At 49.2% G+C, this 17,564-nt stretch overlaps 1 protein-coding gene across 5 annotated transcripts in view; it reads right to left on the bottom strand.

The window, feature by feature from the left end:
* Positions 1–17,564, bottom strand: part of LOC119965918 — a 185,160-nt gene that overhangs the window by 150,629 nt on the left and 16,967 nt on the right. For 4 of the 5 annotated variants that reach the window (XM_038796927.1, XM_038796929.1, XM_038796928.1 and 1 more), the window contains exon 2: positions 13,196–13,546. The exons of the other annotated variant lie outside the window; for it this stretch is intronic. In XM_038796927.1, the coding sequence (XP_038652855.1) occupies positions 13,196–13,546 (351 nt within the window). The remainder of the gene's footprint in view (positions 1–13,195; positions 13,547–17,564) is intronic. 5 annotated transcript variants of the gene reach the window in all.

Here is a 17,564-nt window from a genome sequence, read left to right as displayed (position 1 = left end):
CTCAGGTCCTGATGCGGATGGGGGGGCGCAGGAAGGGAAGCAGACCTCCTCGTAGGCCTACTCCTAGGCCCTAGGCCTGGCTAAACTCACCATAAACAGGTCCAGCCTACAGGCTACTTAGAGGGGTCGTCCGACCCAACTATCTGCCGCTCTACTGCTGCTACATTCGTGGTTTAGTGTCCCTGGAGAGAGAGAGAGCACGCAGTGTGGACTGACAACGTTGAGACCTACCCTGCTTAGTGGGCACTGCAGGAGCCTCTTAGACCCTCAATCATGTTTTGGCTTAATGTTTTCAGTTTCATTTGTGATACACCTTTTTTCCAAGTGGTATTCCTTTCAGGGGCTTCCCCCTTAATTTGTCCCTCAGTTTATTTGATTCCGCTTAATTAGTTATTTGTTTTCTTAAAAATAGGAGAGTGAGTGAGCTGCCATCAAGCAGACAGGAGTCAGACATTCACAGAAGCTCTCCGAGAAACTATCCACTGTCCCAATGCAAGTCATTATCAACCTCCTATAATATAGGGACTGTGGGAAACCACTTCATCCCCATTGCAGGAACCTTATCACAGTGTGCACTGCCATCAGTCAGATGGAAGAGCAGTGCTCTCAGAAGCCTCCCCCCTTTAACATCCACCTCCTCAGAGGAAACATGCCGCTGCTCACCTCCTTAGGCAGTTCCTCCTCCTGTTGCAGTGCCAGGTTGTGCAGCATGAAGCAGGCAAACATGCTATGTGACACTCTCTGCAGAATATGTTGCAGGGTTTGACCAAATTGGTCCAGGCACCTGATGTGACCATCAATTTACTCGAGACACGATAGGAAGTAAACTGTGGCTTTAATAGACTTACAACTGAGCCTGCCTGTGACCAGAAGAACTGAGGGAAGACTCACAAGGCTGCAGCACTTTATACTTCAGGTAGTGGGAGGGGCCATGGGCGGAGCCGAGGGTGGAGCCCTGTACAAGCTCCTCATCTCCCCCTGTGGGCAGATCCGCACAACGGCTCACAGAGCCCACAAGGACACAATGCTATAGTGTCAACGCAATACTATGCAGTGTGAATTACATGATGTACATTCACCACATTCACCCCCTGTAAAAAAATCAAGTCCGGCGGGGGTGACGGGTCTACAGATTGAGCCGGTCCGGTGGCTGAGTCGTCCTTTGGGATCGGCGGAGCACTGGGGTTGCAGCCTCTTCGGGTAGCTGGGTGGTGACGGGCGGTGTGGATCTGAGGGTGGACTCAGGGGTGGTTCGGTCCGAGCTTCGTTCCTGACCGGTGCGACGGGCGAAGGGGGGCGCAGGAAACCTGTAGGCGTGGGGGCGCAGGGTGTGGGGGTTCGGGTGGGGTGTAGTGTGAGGGGTACCTCGGCGGTGGTGGTGGATCCTGCAGGCGCCAGGTCCCGGAGGGAAACGGTGCCCTGACGGCCGTCAGGGTGTTCAATAAAGGCGTAGTGTGGGTTCGAGTGTAGCAGTAGTACCCTTTCTACTAGTGGGTCTGTTTTATGTGTCCAGACGTGCTTCCGGAGGAGAACCGGGCCCGGTGTCCTCAACCAAGATGGGAGCAAAGCCCCCGTGGTACTGGCCCTAGGGAAAACAAATAATCGTTCGTGAGGGGTCTGGTTAGTGGCAGTGCATAGGAGGGACCTAATTGCATGGAGCGCGTCGGCGAGGACCTCCTGCCAGTGGGAGGTCGGGAGATTCCTGGACCGTAGGGTCAGTAGGACGGTCTTCCAGACCGTCGCGTTCTCCCTCTCCACCTGCCCGTTCCCCCTGGGGTTATAGCTGGTAGTCCTGCTCGAGGCGATGCCCTTGTCGAGCAGGTACTGGCGCAGCTCGTCGCTCTTGGAGGACAAACCCCTGTCGCGGTGTACGTAGCTGGGGAAACCGAACAAAGTGAAGACACTGTGCAGGGCTCTGATGACTGTATGGGAGGTCATATCAGGGCATGGGATTGCAAAGGGGAAGCGGGAGAATTACTCTATGACGTTGAGGAAGTACACATTTTGATTGGTCAAGGGGAGTGGCCCTTTGAAATCGATGCTCAGGCGTTCAAAGAGCCGGGAAGCTTTTACCAGGTGGGCCTTGTCTAGTCTATAGAAGTGCGGTTTGCACTCCACGCAGATCGGGCAATCCCTGGTGATGGCTTTTACCTCCTCAGTGGAGAAAGGCGGATTTCGGGCTTTGACGTAGTGGGCGAGCCGGGTGACAGAGGTCGTTGTGGATAGCCTTTAATCGATCGTCTTGCGTGCTGGCGCATGTGCCGCGGGACAGGGCTTCTGGGGGCTCGTTGAGCTTCCCTGGCCGATATATGATGTCATAATTATAGGTGGAGAGTTCGATCCCCCACCTCAAGATTTTATCATTTTTTATTTTGCCCCTTTGCGAGTTGTCGGACATGAAGGCAACCGATCTCTGGTCGGTGATGAGGGTGAACCCCGAGACCCCATTCGTGATGCCAAAGAGGACCTGGAGAAAATGGTAGAGGTGGCCATCTGCCTCGAATGCCGTGTCGTGGCGGTCCTCCGGGCGGATTGGGAGCTGGTGGTATGCAGACTTCAGATCCACCGTGGAGAATATGCGGTACTGGGCAATCTGATTGACCATGTCTGCAATTCTGGGGATGGGGTACGCATCAAGGTACGTGAACCGGTTAATGGTTTGGCTATAGTCAACCACCATCCGGAACTTTTCCCCGGTCTTGACGACCACCACCTGAGCTCTCCAGGGGCTGTTACTGGCCTCTAGGAGCCACTGGACTTCGGTTCTGATGAATACTCTATCCTGCAGGCTGTACCACCTACTGCGAGTGGCTACTGGTTTACAGTTAGCTGTTAGATTAGCGAAGAGTGGAGGGTGGTCGATTTTTAGAGTCGCTAAACTGCAGATAGTGAGTGGCGGTAGGGGACCACTGAAGCTGAGTGTGAGGCTCTTGAGGTTGCACTGAAAGTCGAGCCCGAGTAAGAGTGGGGCACAGAGGTCGGGGAGTACGTACAGCTGGAAATTAAAGTAGCTGGCGCCCTGAATCGTTAGGGTTGCGACGGTGCGCCCTTGTATGTGGACCGAGTGCGAGCCCGAGGCGAGGGAGATAGTTTGCCGTGCAGGGAAGATAGGGAGCGAACAGTGTCTTACCAGGTCAGGATGTACAAAGCTCTCGGTGCTCCCGGAGTCGAAGAGGCACGGTGTCTTGTATCCGTTGACTTGAACGGACAACATCGAGCTCCTGAGGTGCTTCGGACGCGACTGGTCCAAAGTGACTGCGTTGAGTTGCGGGTAGTCGGTGGTTCGATCAGCAGTGCTGGAATGGCCCCGTGATGACTGTCCTAGGAGGTCGTAGTCGTCGAGGTGAACTGCAGGTGATGGCCAAGATGGCGGCCCCCGTTGATCGCACGTGGCGGGCGATGAAGAAGATGGTGTCCAAGATGGCCACCCCCGTGGATTGCACATGGCGGGCGGCGAGGAAGGTGGCGCCCAAGACTCGCACATGGCCGGCCGCGTGGGGGAGGATTGCCAAGATGGTGGCCCCCATGAGTCGCACATGTCGGGTGGAGGCGGAGTCGGCAGACACGCTGCAACATTACGGGGTCTGCGGGCCTGCGAGTTGGGGGAGCGATTGCTCTGGACTGCGGTGGAGTTAGAGGGTTTTGATTGTTGAGTTGTGTCGGGATGCGATGGCTCACCTGTGCGTGCAGTAGGCTGAGTTTCTGCTCATTTGTAGCAGCGGAGGTAGTCGATGCAGCCAGGTAGGCCTTGAAACACCGGAGCTCGTGTAGAAAGATTTATTTCGCCTCTGCAGCCTGCAGGTCGAGTTCTAGTCGATCAGGTTTGAGGGATGATTCCATAGTAGTTTTCTTAAGTCTATTAAATTGATGTGACTATCAATTTACTTGAGACACGATAGGAAGTAAACTGTGGCTTTAATAGACTTACAGCTGAGCCTGCCTGCGACCTGAAGAACTGAGGGCAGACTCACAAGGCTGCAGCACATAATACTTCCGGTAGTGGGAGGGGCCATGGGTGGAGCTGAGGGCAAGATCCTCATCTCCCCCTGTGGGCAGAATCGCGCAACGGCTCACTGACAGAGCCCACAAGGACACAATGCTATACAGTGTGAATTACATGATGTACATTCACCACAGCACCGGAACCTCATCTTCAGCATCCATATGGTCTGCTCCCTCAAAGTGCAAATTACTGCATGAGCCTCACAGTATCTTATCTCAACTGCACTGTGTGGCCTCAGCATAGGTGTAACCAGCCACTCCTCAGCTCACAATGTAGGATTTGTGCACAATCTCTGGGAATTCAGCACACACCTGCAGGACCTGTTTAGAGTGGGCACAGACCAGCTGAACATTCAGCAAGTGGAAGTCCTTGCAGCTCACGTATTTCACAGCTTGATGCTCCAGAGATGAGTGCCAAGTGAGTGTGGTCGATGGCACCCTGCACCTGTGGAAAACCTGAGATTTGCACAAAGCATGCCACTCTTGCATCCGGCATGTCAGATCCCGATCAAAATGGATGAAGTTGTCCTCACAAAGATTGGATCCGTAACTTACTTGAAAGTGACAGGTTTGACCAACCAGTTCGCTGGTGACGACAATTGTTCTTGGATATGTACAGGAATGTTATACACCATCTATATACCCTGGATCTAGCAATGCACCTCCGAGCAACAACTATCTGGGGTTCATCCTCTGGGCATGGAGCAGGACATGAATCGCCTTCCTCTTCATGGTACTGAATCACACGGTTTCCCCTGACTAGGCGCCCGGAACCCTGGATTCTTTCTACACCCCCTCCAACTAGGTACTCTGTAGTCTCCCCCCTCCACCCAACTAGGTCCCTACTACCCCAGAGTCTCTCTCCACCTCTGGGACCCTTCCAGTGGTTACTCCATCCTTCCTTGAGGCAAGCCTGCCCTCCCAGGTCAAGCCTGCTGTCCCTGGGTCAGAGCCCAGTATTGAGTCAACACCCTGAATATGCGGAACCGCTCTGCGAGCTCTACGTTCACATCTGAGCTCCCCTCGGACATGTGCTTGCCAGATGCAATCTTTTGTGATTTGCAGCATTTTGATAGCAGGCCATCTTAGATGGATTTTTTGATGAGGCTGTGAGCAGCTTTTGGACCCAATAATGAGATGCAAATGGACTTCCAGTCGCACATTTGGTAGCTCCCACTCATGGTGGAATTTTTGGACCTTTTCCCCGGCTAACGGGTGGATTTGTTAATTAAAAAAGGTGCAGATGGGGTGTACGGAAAGGGTGTCCCACCGGTGGATGACTTCGTGGACCAGAAATGGTCTAAGAGGAACATTTGGAGATAGTTGGAGTGTGCCTGCGACAAAGGTGACAATGGCGGAGGGTCAGGGATCGGTCCTGCCCTCTCAATGGTTGATGGAGCAGCTGGTGGACTTCCTCAATGAGAAGTTCACCCAGAAAAGGAAGAAGAATTTGGAGGACCTGGCAAGGGTGGTGGACCCAATAGAAGCGGGGATTGATCGCCTGGAGACGAGGTTGAAGGCCCAGAGCCAGGTGATCCAGAATATGGAGGAGACAGTAGGAAGCATGAGGTGCAGCTTGCCTCAATGGCAGCAGAGATGGGGGTGATGCGGGATCAACAGAGGCAGCTCTGTTGGGGCCTCACGGTAGCATGGTGGTTAGCATCAATGCTTCACAGCTCCAGGGTCCCAGGTTCGATTCCCGGCTGGGTCACTGTCTGTGTGGAGTCTGCACGTCCTCCCCGTGTGTGCGTGGGTTTCCTCCGGGTGCTCCGGTTTCCTCCCACAGTCCAAAGATGTGCGGGTTAGGTGGATTGGCCATGCTAAATTGCCCGTAGTGTAAGGTTAATGGGGGGATTGTTGGGTTACGGGTACACGGGTTACGTGGGTTTAAGTAGGGTGATCATTGCTCGGCACAACATCGAGGGCTGAAGGGCCTGTTCTGTGCTGTACTGTTCTATGTTCTAAGCTGCAGGAGAAAGTGGAGGACCTGGAAAATCAGTCTCGCAGGCAAAACGTGAGGATCGTGTGATTGCCGGAGGGCAACAAGGGAGTGGATGTCGGCGCATTTGTGGTCTGAATGTTCGAGAAGGTGCTGGATGACAGGTCATTTGAACAACCCTTGGAAGTGGACACAGGGGAACGAGCCACCGAGGGTGATGACGGTGCCCTTGCACTGGGTCTTGAACAAGGATAAGATCCTGAGGTGGGCTAGGCAGACGAGGCGCTGTACAAGAGCTGCGTGTGTACCAGGATCTGGGTGCGGAGTTGGCCAAGAGGAGAGGGGGCTTCAACAAAGTGAAGGTGGCCCTCTTTAAGAATGGGTGAATTTGACACGCTGTACCCAGGGTCAGGAGCTGTACTTCGGGACGCCTGAGGAGGCAATGGAATTTGTCAGGGACATTGAACTGGCAGGAGATGGAGGACATTTAACTTTGGAGGAGTTGTTCTGTTTCTGTGGCTTTGTTTGGGTTATTTTTGCATTGTGTTTGATACCATTACTCTGTGTTTCTTCTTGATGGAGGATAGTGGGTTGCTCTTTTCTTTGCAATCAGTGAGTGTTGTTAAGTTTGCACCAGAATAGTGTTTGAGTGGGGGGAAGGGGGGGGGTAGGAAGCCAGGCAACATGGGCATGAGTGGGGGCTACCAGGCTAGCTGGGCGGGCTGGTTCATGGAAGCACAGTGGGGGGTGATCAGGTGGTTAGTGTGTTGATGGGGGTTGGGGTTATTTAATGGTGGGGGGAGAACAGCTGATGGGAGGAGTTTCTAAAATGTGCTGTGGGGAGGGTCGTGACAATGGGCACCGGAGAGCGGGCCCGAGGAGGTACGGGACGCTGGCTGGCCCAGGATGGGCCATGGTTGATCTGCAAGGAGGTGGTAGGTCCCGACCAGGTTGATCACATGGAACGTACGAGGGTTGAACGGGCTGGTCAAGAGGGCCCGTGTGTTCGCACATTTAAAGAGTTTAAAGGCGGACATGGCTCTGTTACAGGAGACTAGGCAGCGTAAAGGGTGGGTATGGCAGGTATTCCATTCGGGATAGATTCTAAAACAGGGGAGCTGGCAATTTTAATTAACAAATGGGTGGTATTTGAAGTGGGAAGTACTGTAGCTGACTCTGGGGGGAGGTATGTTATGGTTGGTGGAAAATTGGAGGGGATGCCAGTGGTGCTGGTGAATATTTATGCTCCGAACTGGGATGATGTGGAGTTTAGTTATTTTTTTTTAAAATTTAGAGTACCCAATTCATTTTTTCCAAATAAGGGGCAATTTAGTGTGGCCAATCCACCTAGCCTGCACATAGAACAGTACAGCACAGAACAGGCCCTTCGGCCCTCAATTTTGTGCCAAGCCATGATCACCCTACTCAAACCCACGTATCCACCCTATACCCGTAACCCAACAACCCCCCCCCCCCCCTTAACCTTACTTTTATTAGGACACTACGGGCAATTTAGCATGGCCAATCCACCTAACCCGCACATCTTTGGACTGTGGGAGGAAACCGGAGCACCCGGAGGAAACCCACGCACACAGGGGGAGGACGTGCAGACTCCACACAGACAGTGACCCAGCCGGGAATCGAACCTGGGACTCTGGAGCTGTGAAGCATTTATGCTAACCACCATGCTACCCTGCTGCCCCCATCTTTGGCTTGTGGAGGTGAAACCCACGCAAACATGGGGAGAATGTGCAAACTCCACAGGGACAGTAACCCAGAGCCGGGATCGAACCTCAGAACCCAGAGGTTTCTGGAACCCAGAAACTTTGCCAAAAGTTTTTCCCTCTCTCTCCGCGCGTTTTTCCTGTTGTTGTGAAACTGACCTGAAATCGCAGAGGCTGAAGCTGAAATAGACAAATCCAGACACATCTCCCACCCCGGGATCCCAGCATTTCCCTCTGCATTCTAACCAGGCAATATTCCTGGGTTTAGGCAGATTGCAATATACTCACCAAAGCCCTGCTCTCAGCCAGAGGACGGACGGGACTCCCTCTCTCTGTCTCTCTCTGTCTGTCCCCACAATCTCCCTCTCTCGCTCTCTCTCTCAAACAAAGACAAGGCAGCTGGGAGGAAGGGGAGCCTTGAGGAAGATCTGCTGATGCCCCCATCCAATGGATGCCCGGGGCCAACGTACCGTCGCCCCCCCCCCCCTCTGCACGCCGCTGCCCCCTACCCCAACCTCTACCCCCCACCCCCCCTACAAACGCCGGTACTCTCCCCCCCCCCACACAAACGGCAGTACTCTTCTTCTCCCCCCCCCCACACAAACGGCGGTACTCTCATCCTCCCCCCCCCCCCACACAAACGCCGGTACTCTTCCCCCCCCCCCACACAAACGCCAGTACTCTCCTCTTCCCCCACACAAACGCCGGTACTCTCCTCCTCCCCCCCCCACACAAACGCCGGTACTCTCCTCCTCCCCCCCCCCCCCCACAAACGCCGGTACTCTCCTCCTCCCCCCCCCACACAAACGCCGGTACTCTCCCCCCCCCACAAACACCGGTACTCTTCCCCCCCCCCACACACAAACGCCAGTACTCTCCTCCTCCCCCCCTCCCCCCACACACACACAAACGCCGGTACTCTCCTCCTCCCCCCCCACACACAAACGCCAGTACTCTCCTCCTCCCCCCCTCCCCCCACACACACACAAACGCCGGTACTCTCCTCCTCCCCCCCCCCACACACAAACACCGGTACTCTCCTCCCCGCGCTGCACTCGATGTAGAACTGAACGGCGTCAACCATCATCAATGGTTGACGCCGTTATAAACCTGCTGTGATTTTCGCCGACGTGACCCGTGGCCATGTTGGCGGGACTTACATAGAACAGTACAGCACAGAACAGGCCCTTCAGCCCTCGATGTTGTGCCGCGCAATGATCACCCTACTCAAACCCACGTATCCACCCTATATCCGTAACCTAACAACCCCCCCCTTAACCTTACTTTTTTAGGACACTACGGGCAATTTAGCATGGCCAATCCACCTAACCCGCACATCTTTGGACTGTGGGAGGAAACCGGAGCACCCGGAGGAAACCCACGCACACACGGGGAGGACGTGCAGACTCCGCACAGACAGTGACCCAGCCGGGAATCGAACCTGGGACCCTGAAGCTGTGAAGCATTTATGCTAACCACCATGCTACCGTGCTGCCCCCAAAGAGAGACTTCATCCGGGCCGGAGAATTATTCAACGTAAAAATTAAATGACATCCCGCCGGCGCCAGCCGTTCTCGGAGGCTGCCGGCGGGATTTGAACTACGCCGTTTAATGGCGGTTCGGTAAATTAAAAACATGGCGGGAGCGGGAATAACGCCGCCGCCGGCCGATTCTTCGACCCTGTATGGGGTCGGAGAATTTCGCTCTACGTTCCTGATGTTGAATGGTGGGAATCATGGTCTGCCATCAACAGGCTGGGGACGATCACGGGTCGTTTTCACGCTGAAGTAAAATGTGGGCTTGAACTTCTCGCAATATTTTTCACTCCCATCGCCAAAGCCGGCAAAAGGCCGGACACTGGCACAATAATTATCACTGCTGCCTCACAGCACAGGGACCCAGGTTCAATTCTGTCTTTGGGTGACTGTTTGTGTGAAGTTTGCACGTGGGTTTCCTTCGGGTGCTCCAGTTTTCTCCCACAGTCCAAAGATGTGCAGGTTAGGTGGATTGGCCATGCTAAATTGCCTCTTAGCAGGTGAGGTGGGGTTACAGGGATAGGGCGTGGGAGTGGGCCTAGGTAGGGTGATCTTTCAGAGGGTCAAAACAGACTTGATGGCCAAATGGCTTCCATCTGCAATGTAGGAATTCTACGGTTCTAACTCACCCGATATCAACGGGAGCAGAAACCGACCATTGTTTAGCTATTTCAGGCCCAAAACTGAAAATGCGAGTCTTCCCCAGCACTCTTCTCCCCCCCCCCCCCCCCCCCCACAACTCCTTCCAATGACTCACCCATTGACTGATGTTGGCTAGTTGCCTTTCATTGCCATGATTGTTTTTGTCTGTTGACCAACTGCCCAACATATTCTATTTGTTTTATTTTGTGCTGAGGTTTTCTTGTTTCGGCCACACTTTGGGAAATGAAATGAAATGAAAATCGCTATTGTCACAAGTAGGCTTCAAATGAAGTTACTGTGAAAAATCCCTAGTCTCCACATTCCGGCGCCTGTTCTATCGAGCTGTCAATACAGCACGATATAGAGCCCAGTTTGGACATGAGCTGAAACTGTTTCCTGTCTTAAGCCAAGCTGATAAAATTCCGACTCGATCCAATGACCAAGTAATAGATGCTCATATTCACAAATGGGAACCACACTGTTGCCAGCCACTATGCCCACAATGAGTTGTTCATATGTGTCAAAACCCTAACACTTTGAAATTCCCAGGAGTTTTCACTCTCTCTTGTAGACCTCAATCCAACCATGAAGCTTATAATGCTAAATGTTTGTTGAGGGTTCCAGAGCCCCCCAAAAATGCACAAACATGTGGTAGGCAAGTAAATATTGGGAGGCATGTTGCACGTGTAACTTCCAACACTGGAAAGTTTGCAGGAAGGGTAGGTTGTGTAAAACCTTAGCCGTCTTGTGCTAGTCTCAGAGGAATGGAAGTGTTCCCTGGGAGTATGCATGTTTTGAGGGTATCTGTGAAGCTGTAGGTATGCCATTACTGGACCCATTTGGCCATTCCTTCCCAGACTTACGCAACTCCAGCTCGTTGTGTAAGTTTCCCCTCACACACAAAAGTCGTCTTCTTGTCACTGGAGCTGGAGTTTTGCAAACATCGTCATCAAGCAGGCAGCATGGTGGCACAGTGGTTAAAATTGCTGCCTCACAGCACAAGGGACCCGGATTCAATTCCAGCCTTGTGTGTAACTGACTGTGTGGAGTTTGCTAAATTCTGCTCGTGTCTGCGTGGGTTTCCTCTGGGTGCTCCGGTTTCCTCCCACAGTCCAAAGATGTACAGGTTAGGTGGATTGGCAATGCTAAATTGTCCCTGAGTGTCCAAAAAGGTTAGGTGAGGTTACGGAGATGGGATGGGGGGCGTGGGCCAAGATAGGGTGCTCTTTCGGAGGGTCAGTGCAGACTCAATGGGCTGAATAGCTTCCTTCTGCACTAAGGGATTCTATAATTTTAGAATGCAACAGATATTCACCAGAAACACCCTGGGGTGGTGAGATTGTCTTATCAGGAGAGATCAAGGAAACTGAGCCTATATTCTCCAGAGTTTAAGAATAAGAGTTGCTTTCATTGAAACTTATAAAATTCTTAGTGTGTGATTGGGTAGATGTAGAATTGTAGATAAATTATTTCCCCTGGCTGACGAGTCTCAAGCCAGAGGATACAGTCTCAAAACAAGGGCAGGCCATTTAAGACTGATATGAGGAATGTCTTCACCCAGAGGGTGGTAAATATTGGGAGTTTTCTAGACAGAGAGATGTGGAATCTCAACCGTTCAGCATGTTCATGACCAAAGCCGATAGATTCCTGGATAGCAGTGACAACTTTTACAGATGCACTATAGAAAGCATCCTATCGGGCTGCATCACAGCCTGGTATGGCAACTGCTCGGCCCAGGACCGCAAGAAACTTCAGAGAGTCGTGAATACCGCCCAGTCCATCACACGAACCTGCCTCCCATCCATTGATTCCATCTACACCTCCCGCTGCCGGGGGAAAGCGGGCAGCATAATAAAGGACCCCTCCCACCCGGATTACTCACTTTTCCAACTTCTTCCATCGGGCAGGAGATTCAGAAGTCTGAGAATACGCACGAACAGACTCAAAAACAGCTTCTTCCCCACTGTCACCAGACTCCTAAATTACCCTCTTATTGACTGACCTCATTAACACTACACCCTGTATGCTTCAACCGATGCCAATGCTTATGTAATTACATTGTATATCTTGTGTTGCCCTATTATGTATTCTCATGTATTTTCTTGAATTGTTTAATTCCCTTTTCTTCCATGTACTGAATGATCTGTTGAGCTGCTTGCAGAAAAATACTTTTCACTGTACCTCGGTACACATGACAATAAACAAATCCAATCCAATCCAATCCAATCAAGAGCTATGGGGATAGCGTGGGAAAGTGGCACTAAGTAACATAATCAGTCATCATCTAATCACATTGTAGGGCAATATGGTGGCGCAGTGGTTAGCATTGCTGCCTCACGGCGCAGAGGTCCCAGGTTCGATTCTGGCTCTGGGTCACTGTCCGTGTGGTGTTTCAACAATCTCCCCGTGTTTGTGTGGGTTTCACCCCCACAACCCAAAAATGTGCAGGGTAGGTAGATTGGCCATGCTAAATTTACTCTTAATTGGAAAAAATGAATTGGCTACTCTAAATTTATTTTTTTTAAATAATCTAATCAAATTGCAGAGCAGGTTCGACTGGCTGAAAGGTCTTCTCCTGCTCCCATGGCATTAGAACCAGTGCTTTTCAAGTCGAATTATCAATGTGATTGCTGTGGAATGAATTCCTGGTTCATGGACAGTACATGCACTTCTTTCCTTGGATGGGACATGCTTTGAGTCAGCCCGATCTTCACTTTCTTCCTCAGTCCAAGGATTTACTTCTCTATTTGTCAGTGCAGCCAATGGAATAGGAATTGCATTCACTCTTTTGGCCTCATTCAGAAATGCTCACTGTGCACTGTTTGTTTGGAAAGATTCCTCAGTGTCATAAATTGCCAGTTTGCTGCAATCCTCCAGCAGCAGCTCCAGGCTTCATTATGTGAAGGGGCAGTTCTCATATCTCTGATTGACTGTGGCACAAGAGTCAGGCTTTAAGGAAAGCCATCAAACCTATGAGATGCTACATCCCTGACTGCTCACTCACATCTCACAGAGGACTCCTGCACATCTGGGAAATGCACAGCGGTCATCTAAATTGTAAAAATCACTCAAAGTCACCAAAAATTTGGGAAATACACTGGAACTTAGCAAGTGAATGATTTTCAAATGCAATCACTTGTTAGCTAAACAGTGTTGGAAAACATTTATGGCAAGTTAACTGTATTTGAAGTGCAAACTTATTTAAAGATTGTAAAAAGAGATGTTGACCACAGAGTAAACATATCAATAGGGGGCGAGAAGCAAGTAAACTGAAGTGAGAATGAACATAAGTGTCAAGCACAGAGGGACATGAAATGGTTTCCTACATATGAACAAAAGTCACTTCTCCTTACCTTGAACTTCCAGGACATAACTGAATAAATGATCAGAAATAAAGTCGATTTCACGTCTTAAGTGAAACTCATAAACTCCACTGTCATCCAGATCCAAATTGAACAACACAAGAGATGTATTTGATCGATCGTACTTAATTCGATGGGTATAGAACGGATCTTCAAGATATCTCCCCATCGGAATATTATGACTCACAATTTGATTTATACCATTACGGGAAAGAAAGTACCAATCAGCAGCCCGTACATCGAAAATTGATCCATTTGTGTATCCACTTAAGTAAATAGAAGAATGTCTGGTAGTAAGATAGTAGTACGTTTCAAATGCGGATATTGTAGTCTGCAAATGAACTGCAAAAAACATTGAATGTCTTCAGTGAATTTAGTCAAGATATTTTGTTATACTGATACAATGAAAATAATAACAAAAGCCAATAACAGAAAAATAAATGACCCTGAGTCCAAGATGAATGCAGGAAGAATCTAAGCAGGTATTGAACATAGTAGCATAGGAACAGGAGTAGGCTATTTAGCCCCTCGAGCTTGTCCCACCATTCAATGAGATCATGGCTGATCTGTGGCCTAACTCCAGATGCCTGCCTTTAGTTCAAATCCCTTAATATCTTTGCTTAACAAAAAGCTATCTCATATTTAAGATTAACAACTGTTTGTGCTTAAACTGCTGTTTGTGGGAGAGTTCCAAACCTCTAGCACCCTTTAAGTGTCAAGATGTGCTTCCTAACATCTCTCCTGAACAGTCTGGCCCTAGTTTATAGACTATGCACCGTAGTTTCAGAATTTCCAACCAGTGGAAATAGCTTGAGCGTGATCTAACAGCTGTGCCACACTCAACCCGGAACGCAATGCAGCCAGTAAATCTCGCGAGAGGCCTCTTGAAGTGTGAGGAAGATGGTGTAGTACTTCAGAAATGCATAGACTAAAGTAGGTGGAGTGGGCAGATTGGTGGCAGATGAAGTTCAATACGTTGAAGAATGAGGTGGTGTATTTTGGTGGCAGGTTGGTGGAATGGGTGGATCGACAGACTGAAGTTCAACACAGAGAAATATAAAATGATTAATTTTGACAGGAAGAACATGGAGAGACAGAAGAAAATAAGGGAATGCAGGAAGAGGAACCTGGGCATGTATGTGCAGAAGTTTGTAGGGATAGGACAGGAGCACAGTATCCTCAGCTTTATTTAGAGGGGCATAGAATACAAGGACAAGGGGGTTACGTTAAAATTAGCACAACGCTAGTTCACCCTCATCTGGAGTATTATGCCGTTCTGAGCACTGAACTTTATGAAAGATGTGATGGAATTGGAGAGAGTGCAGAAAAGATTCACAAAAATGGTTCATGGTTCCAGGGTTAAGGGATTCCAGTTGTGAGAAGAATTGGAGAAGTTAGGACTGTTTCCTTCGAGAAAATCATGCTGAGAGGACATTTGAAAGAGGTATGCAAAATCCTGAGGAGTTTGGAGATGAGACATAGGGAGAAACGGTTCCCACTCAAGAAAAGATCAAGAATGAGAAGGCAGAAGGTAATTTGCAAATAAGCAAATGCTATAAAATACTTTTTCATGCTTCGAGTGGTTAAGATCTGAAATGCATTGCCTGAGAGTGTGGTGGGGGAAGGTTCGATCAAGGCATTCAAAAAGAAATTAGGGTTTTATTTGAAAAGGAACAATGTGCAGGATTTTGGGGCAACGGCTGGAGAACAGAATTATGGAAATTGTTCAGAGAACTAGTGCAGACATGATGAGCCGATTGGCCTCCTTCATAACTGTAAATATTCAGTGATTCTGTAAAGAAAATAATAGCATTAAAGCATTATATGAACATGCAAAATAGGAGCACACTCAGTCCCAGAAGGCTTTCAACAAGGTCTAACATTGCAGATTACTAACTAAAGATAAAGTGCATGGGATTGCAGGTAGTGTCCTGAGATGGACAGAAAGCTGATTAGCTGACAGGAAGCAAAAAGTTGGAATAAATGGTTCTTTTTTTGATTGGCAGGCAGTGACTAGTGGGGTACCGGAGGGATCTGTGCTGGAACCCCAATTGTTCACATTACACATTAATGATTCAGACGAGGGAACTTAATGTGTTATCTCCAAATTTGGACAAGGTACAAATTTGGGTGGGAGGGTGAGCTGTGAGGAGAATGCAGAGATGCTTCAGCTAGATTTGAACAGGCTGAGTGAATAGGCCCATGGCAGGTGCAGTATAATGTGGATAAATGTGAGGTTATGCGCTTTGGTGGCAAAAGTAGGAAGGCAGATTATTATCTGAATGGGTGTTAATTGAGAGAGGTGGATACTCAGCGAGATCTTGGTGTCCTCGTGCATCAATTGCTGAAAGTAAGCACACAGGTACATCAGGCCGTAAAGAAAGCAAATGGTATGTTGGCCTGCATAGCAAGAGGATTTGAGTACAGGAATAAGGATGTTTTACTACAATTGCATAGGGAATTGGTGAGGCCACAGCTGGAGTATTGTATGCAGGTTTGGTGTCCTTATCTGAGGAAGAATGTTCTTGCTATGATGGGAGTGCAGCGAAGGTTTATCAGGCTGTTTCCTGAGATGGTGGGGCAGTTATATGAGGAGAGACTACGTCAGCTAGGATTATAATAATTGGAGTTTAGAAGAGTGAGAGGGAATCTCTTAGAAACTTATAAAATTCCTACAAGATTAGACAGGGTATATTCAGAAAGAATGCTCCCGATGGTGGGGGCGTTCAGAACTAGGGGTCATAGATTGAAGATAAAGGGTAAACCTTTTAGGTGAGGAGAAATTTCTTCACCCAGAGAGTGGTGAATCTATGGAATTCACTACCACAGAAAGTAGTTGAGGCGAAAAGTTGTGTAATTTCAAGAAGGAATTAGATTTAGCTCTTGGGGCTAAAGGAACCAAGGGAAATGGAGGGTAGGCGGGATCAGGGTATTGAACTTGATGCCAGCCCCTGTATGCATCTGTGTAAGCCTGCTCCAGTATTCAGTGAGATCATGGCTCATCCGGTTGTGTTCCAAATTCCCCATTCCCCATCTATGCCTTCTACCCTTAGATTTGTGCTAGGCAATGGAATCAATCTACTGCTGCTTCAAAAATATTCAATGATTCTATCTCCACCACCTTCTGAGGCACAGAGGTCCAAAGTTGAACAACCCTCAAAAACCCTCCCCGTGCCCCACACCGCTCCCCCCACCTCCCTGCCTCCCAACACCATACCAAATAGCCAAAAGGAGAGCAAAATCCCAAACCCCTAACCCCTACCTCAATTACCCCTAACCACAAAACAGAACAAAAATCCTAAGCTCATTATCTAAACCTACCACGACGCTCCAGTCAGCTAACTTTTTCAGCAAGCCAGGCAACCCCAGCAAAGAATAAAGATCTAATTTTAATAAACACAGAAAAAGAAAACACTCGTCCTGCACAAGAACAGCAAACAAACAAACTGGCACAAGAAACCCCAACAAATCCCCATAATGCATGTCCTCCCCAATAATAACAAGACCCCATACAAATAACAATTAACTCATCCCAGCCCATGCTGTCTAACAAAAGCATCAGTCTCCTCTGGCTCATCACAATAACAGTCTGCTGAGTCAAAAGTCGCTCAGAGGTGTGCAGGGTGTAGAAGGGACTTTAGTTGGCGGATTAGCTGTTTTAATACTCTATTCATTTTAACCGGCTGCTTGACTATATTTCATGGAAATAGGCACTTGGCAAAGCATGATGGATATTTAGCCTTATTTTTTAGTCAAGAGGTTCTGTATGAAAGTCAGAAGGTCATACAATGTGAACAAGCATACAGCTGCACACTCTTTTGCTGACAGCAGACAATTATTATTTTTATTAGGCAAGGAACTCAAGGCCTGTTATTAAACTTTAACTCCGGCCTGCTCGCTTTTCTGACTTTTTGCTAATCTAAAGAATGCATTTTGTCCTAGATATTGCTTACTGTATCACATAAATTGCTTGCCTTACCTCTGTAGAAGGGGGACATTTGGAATGACTTTGGTCTGTCTAATCCCACCACGAACTTTGTGCTAAATGAAGGACCTTTGGCGAAAACTCAAAATGCTGACTTATTTTCTTCAACAGGGTAGACCACTCCAAACCGCACTCCACTTTTATATAACGCAGCCTTGGGCTTGTTAAATGCCACCCGCCTTTTAGCCAGCTGTGCTCCCACATCTTGATAGAGCCTGATGGCGAGCTTTGACAAAGAGTATTCGGACTCGAAACGTTAGCGAGCTTTGACAAAGAGTATTCGGACTCGAGACATTAGCTCTTTTCTCTCCCGACAGATGCTGCCAGACCTGCTGAGATTGTCCAGCATTTTCTCTTTCGTTTCAGATTCCAGCA

The sequence above is a fragment of the Scyliorhinus canicula genome, chromosome 5 (genome assembly GCF_902713615.1).
Source record: "Scyliorhinus canicula chromosome 5, sScyCan1.1, whole genome shotgun sequence".
NCBI lineage: Eukaryota > Metazoa > Chordata > Chondrichthyes > Carcharhiniformes > Scyliorhinidae > Scyliorhinus > Scyliorhinus canicula.
This window is presented reverse-complemented; position numbering and strand designations above follow the sequence as displayed.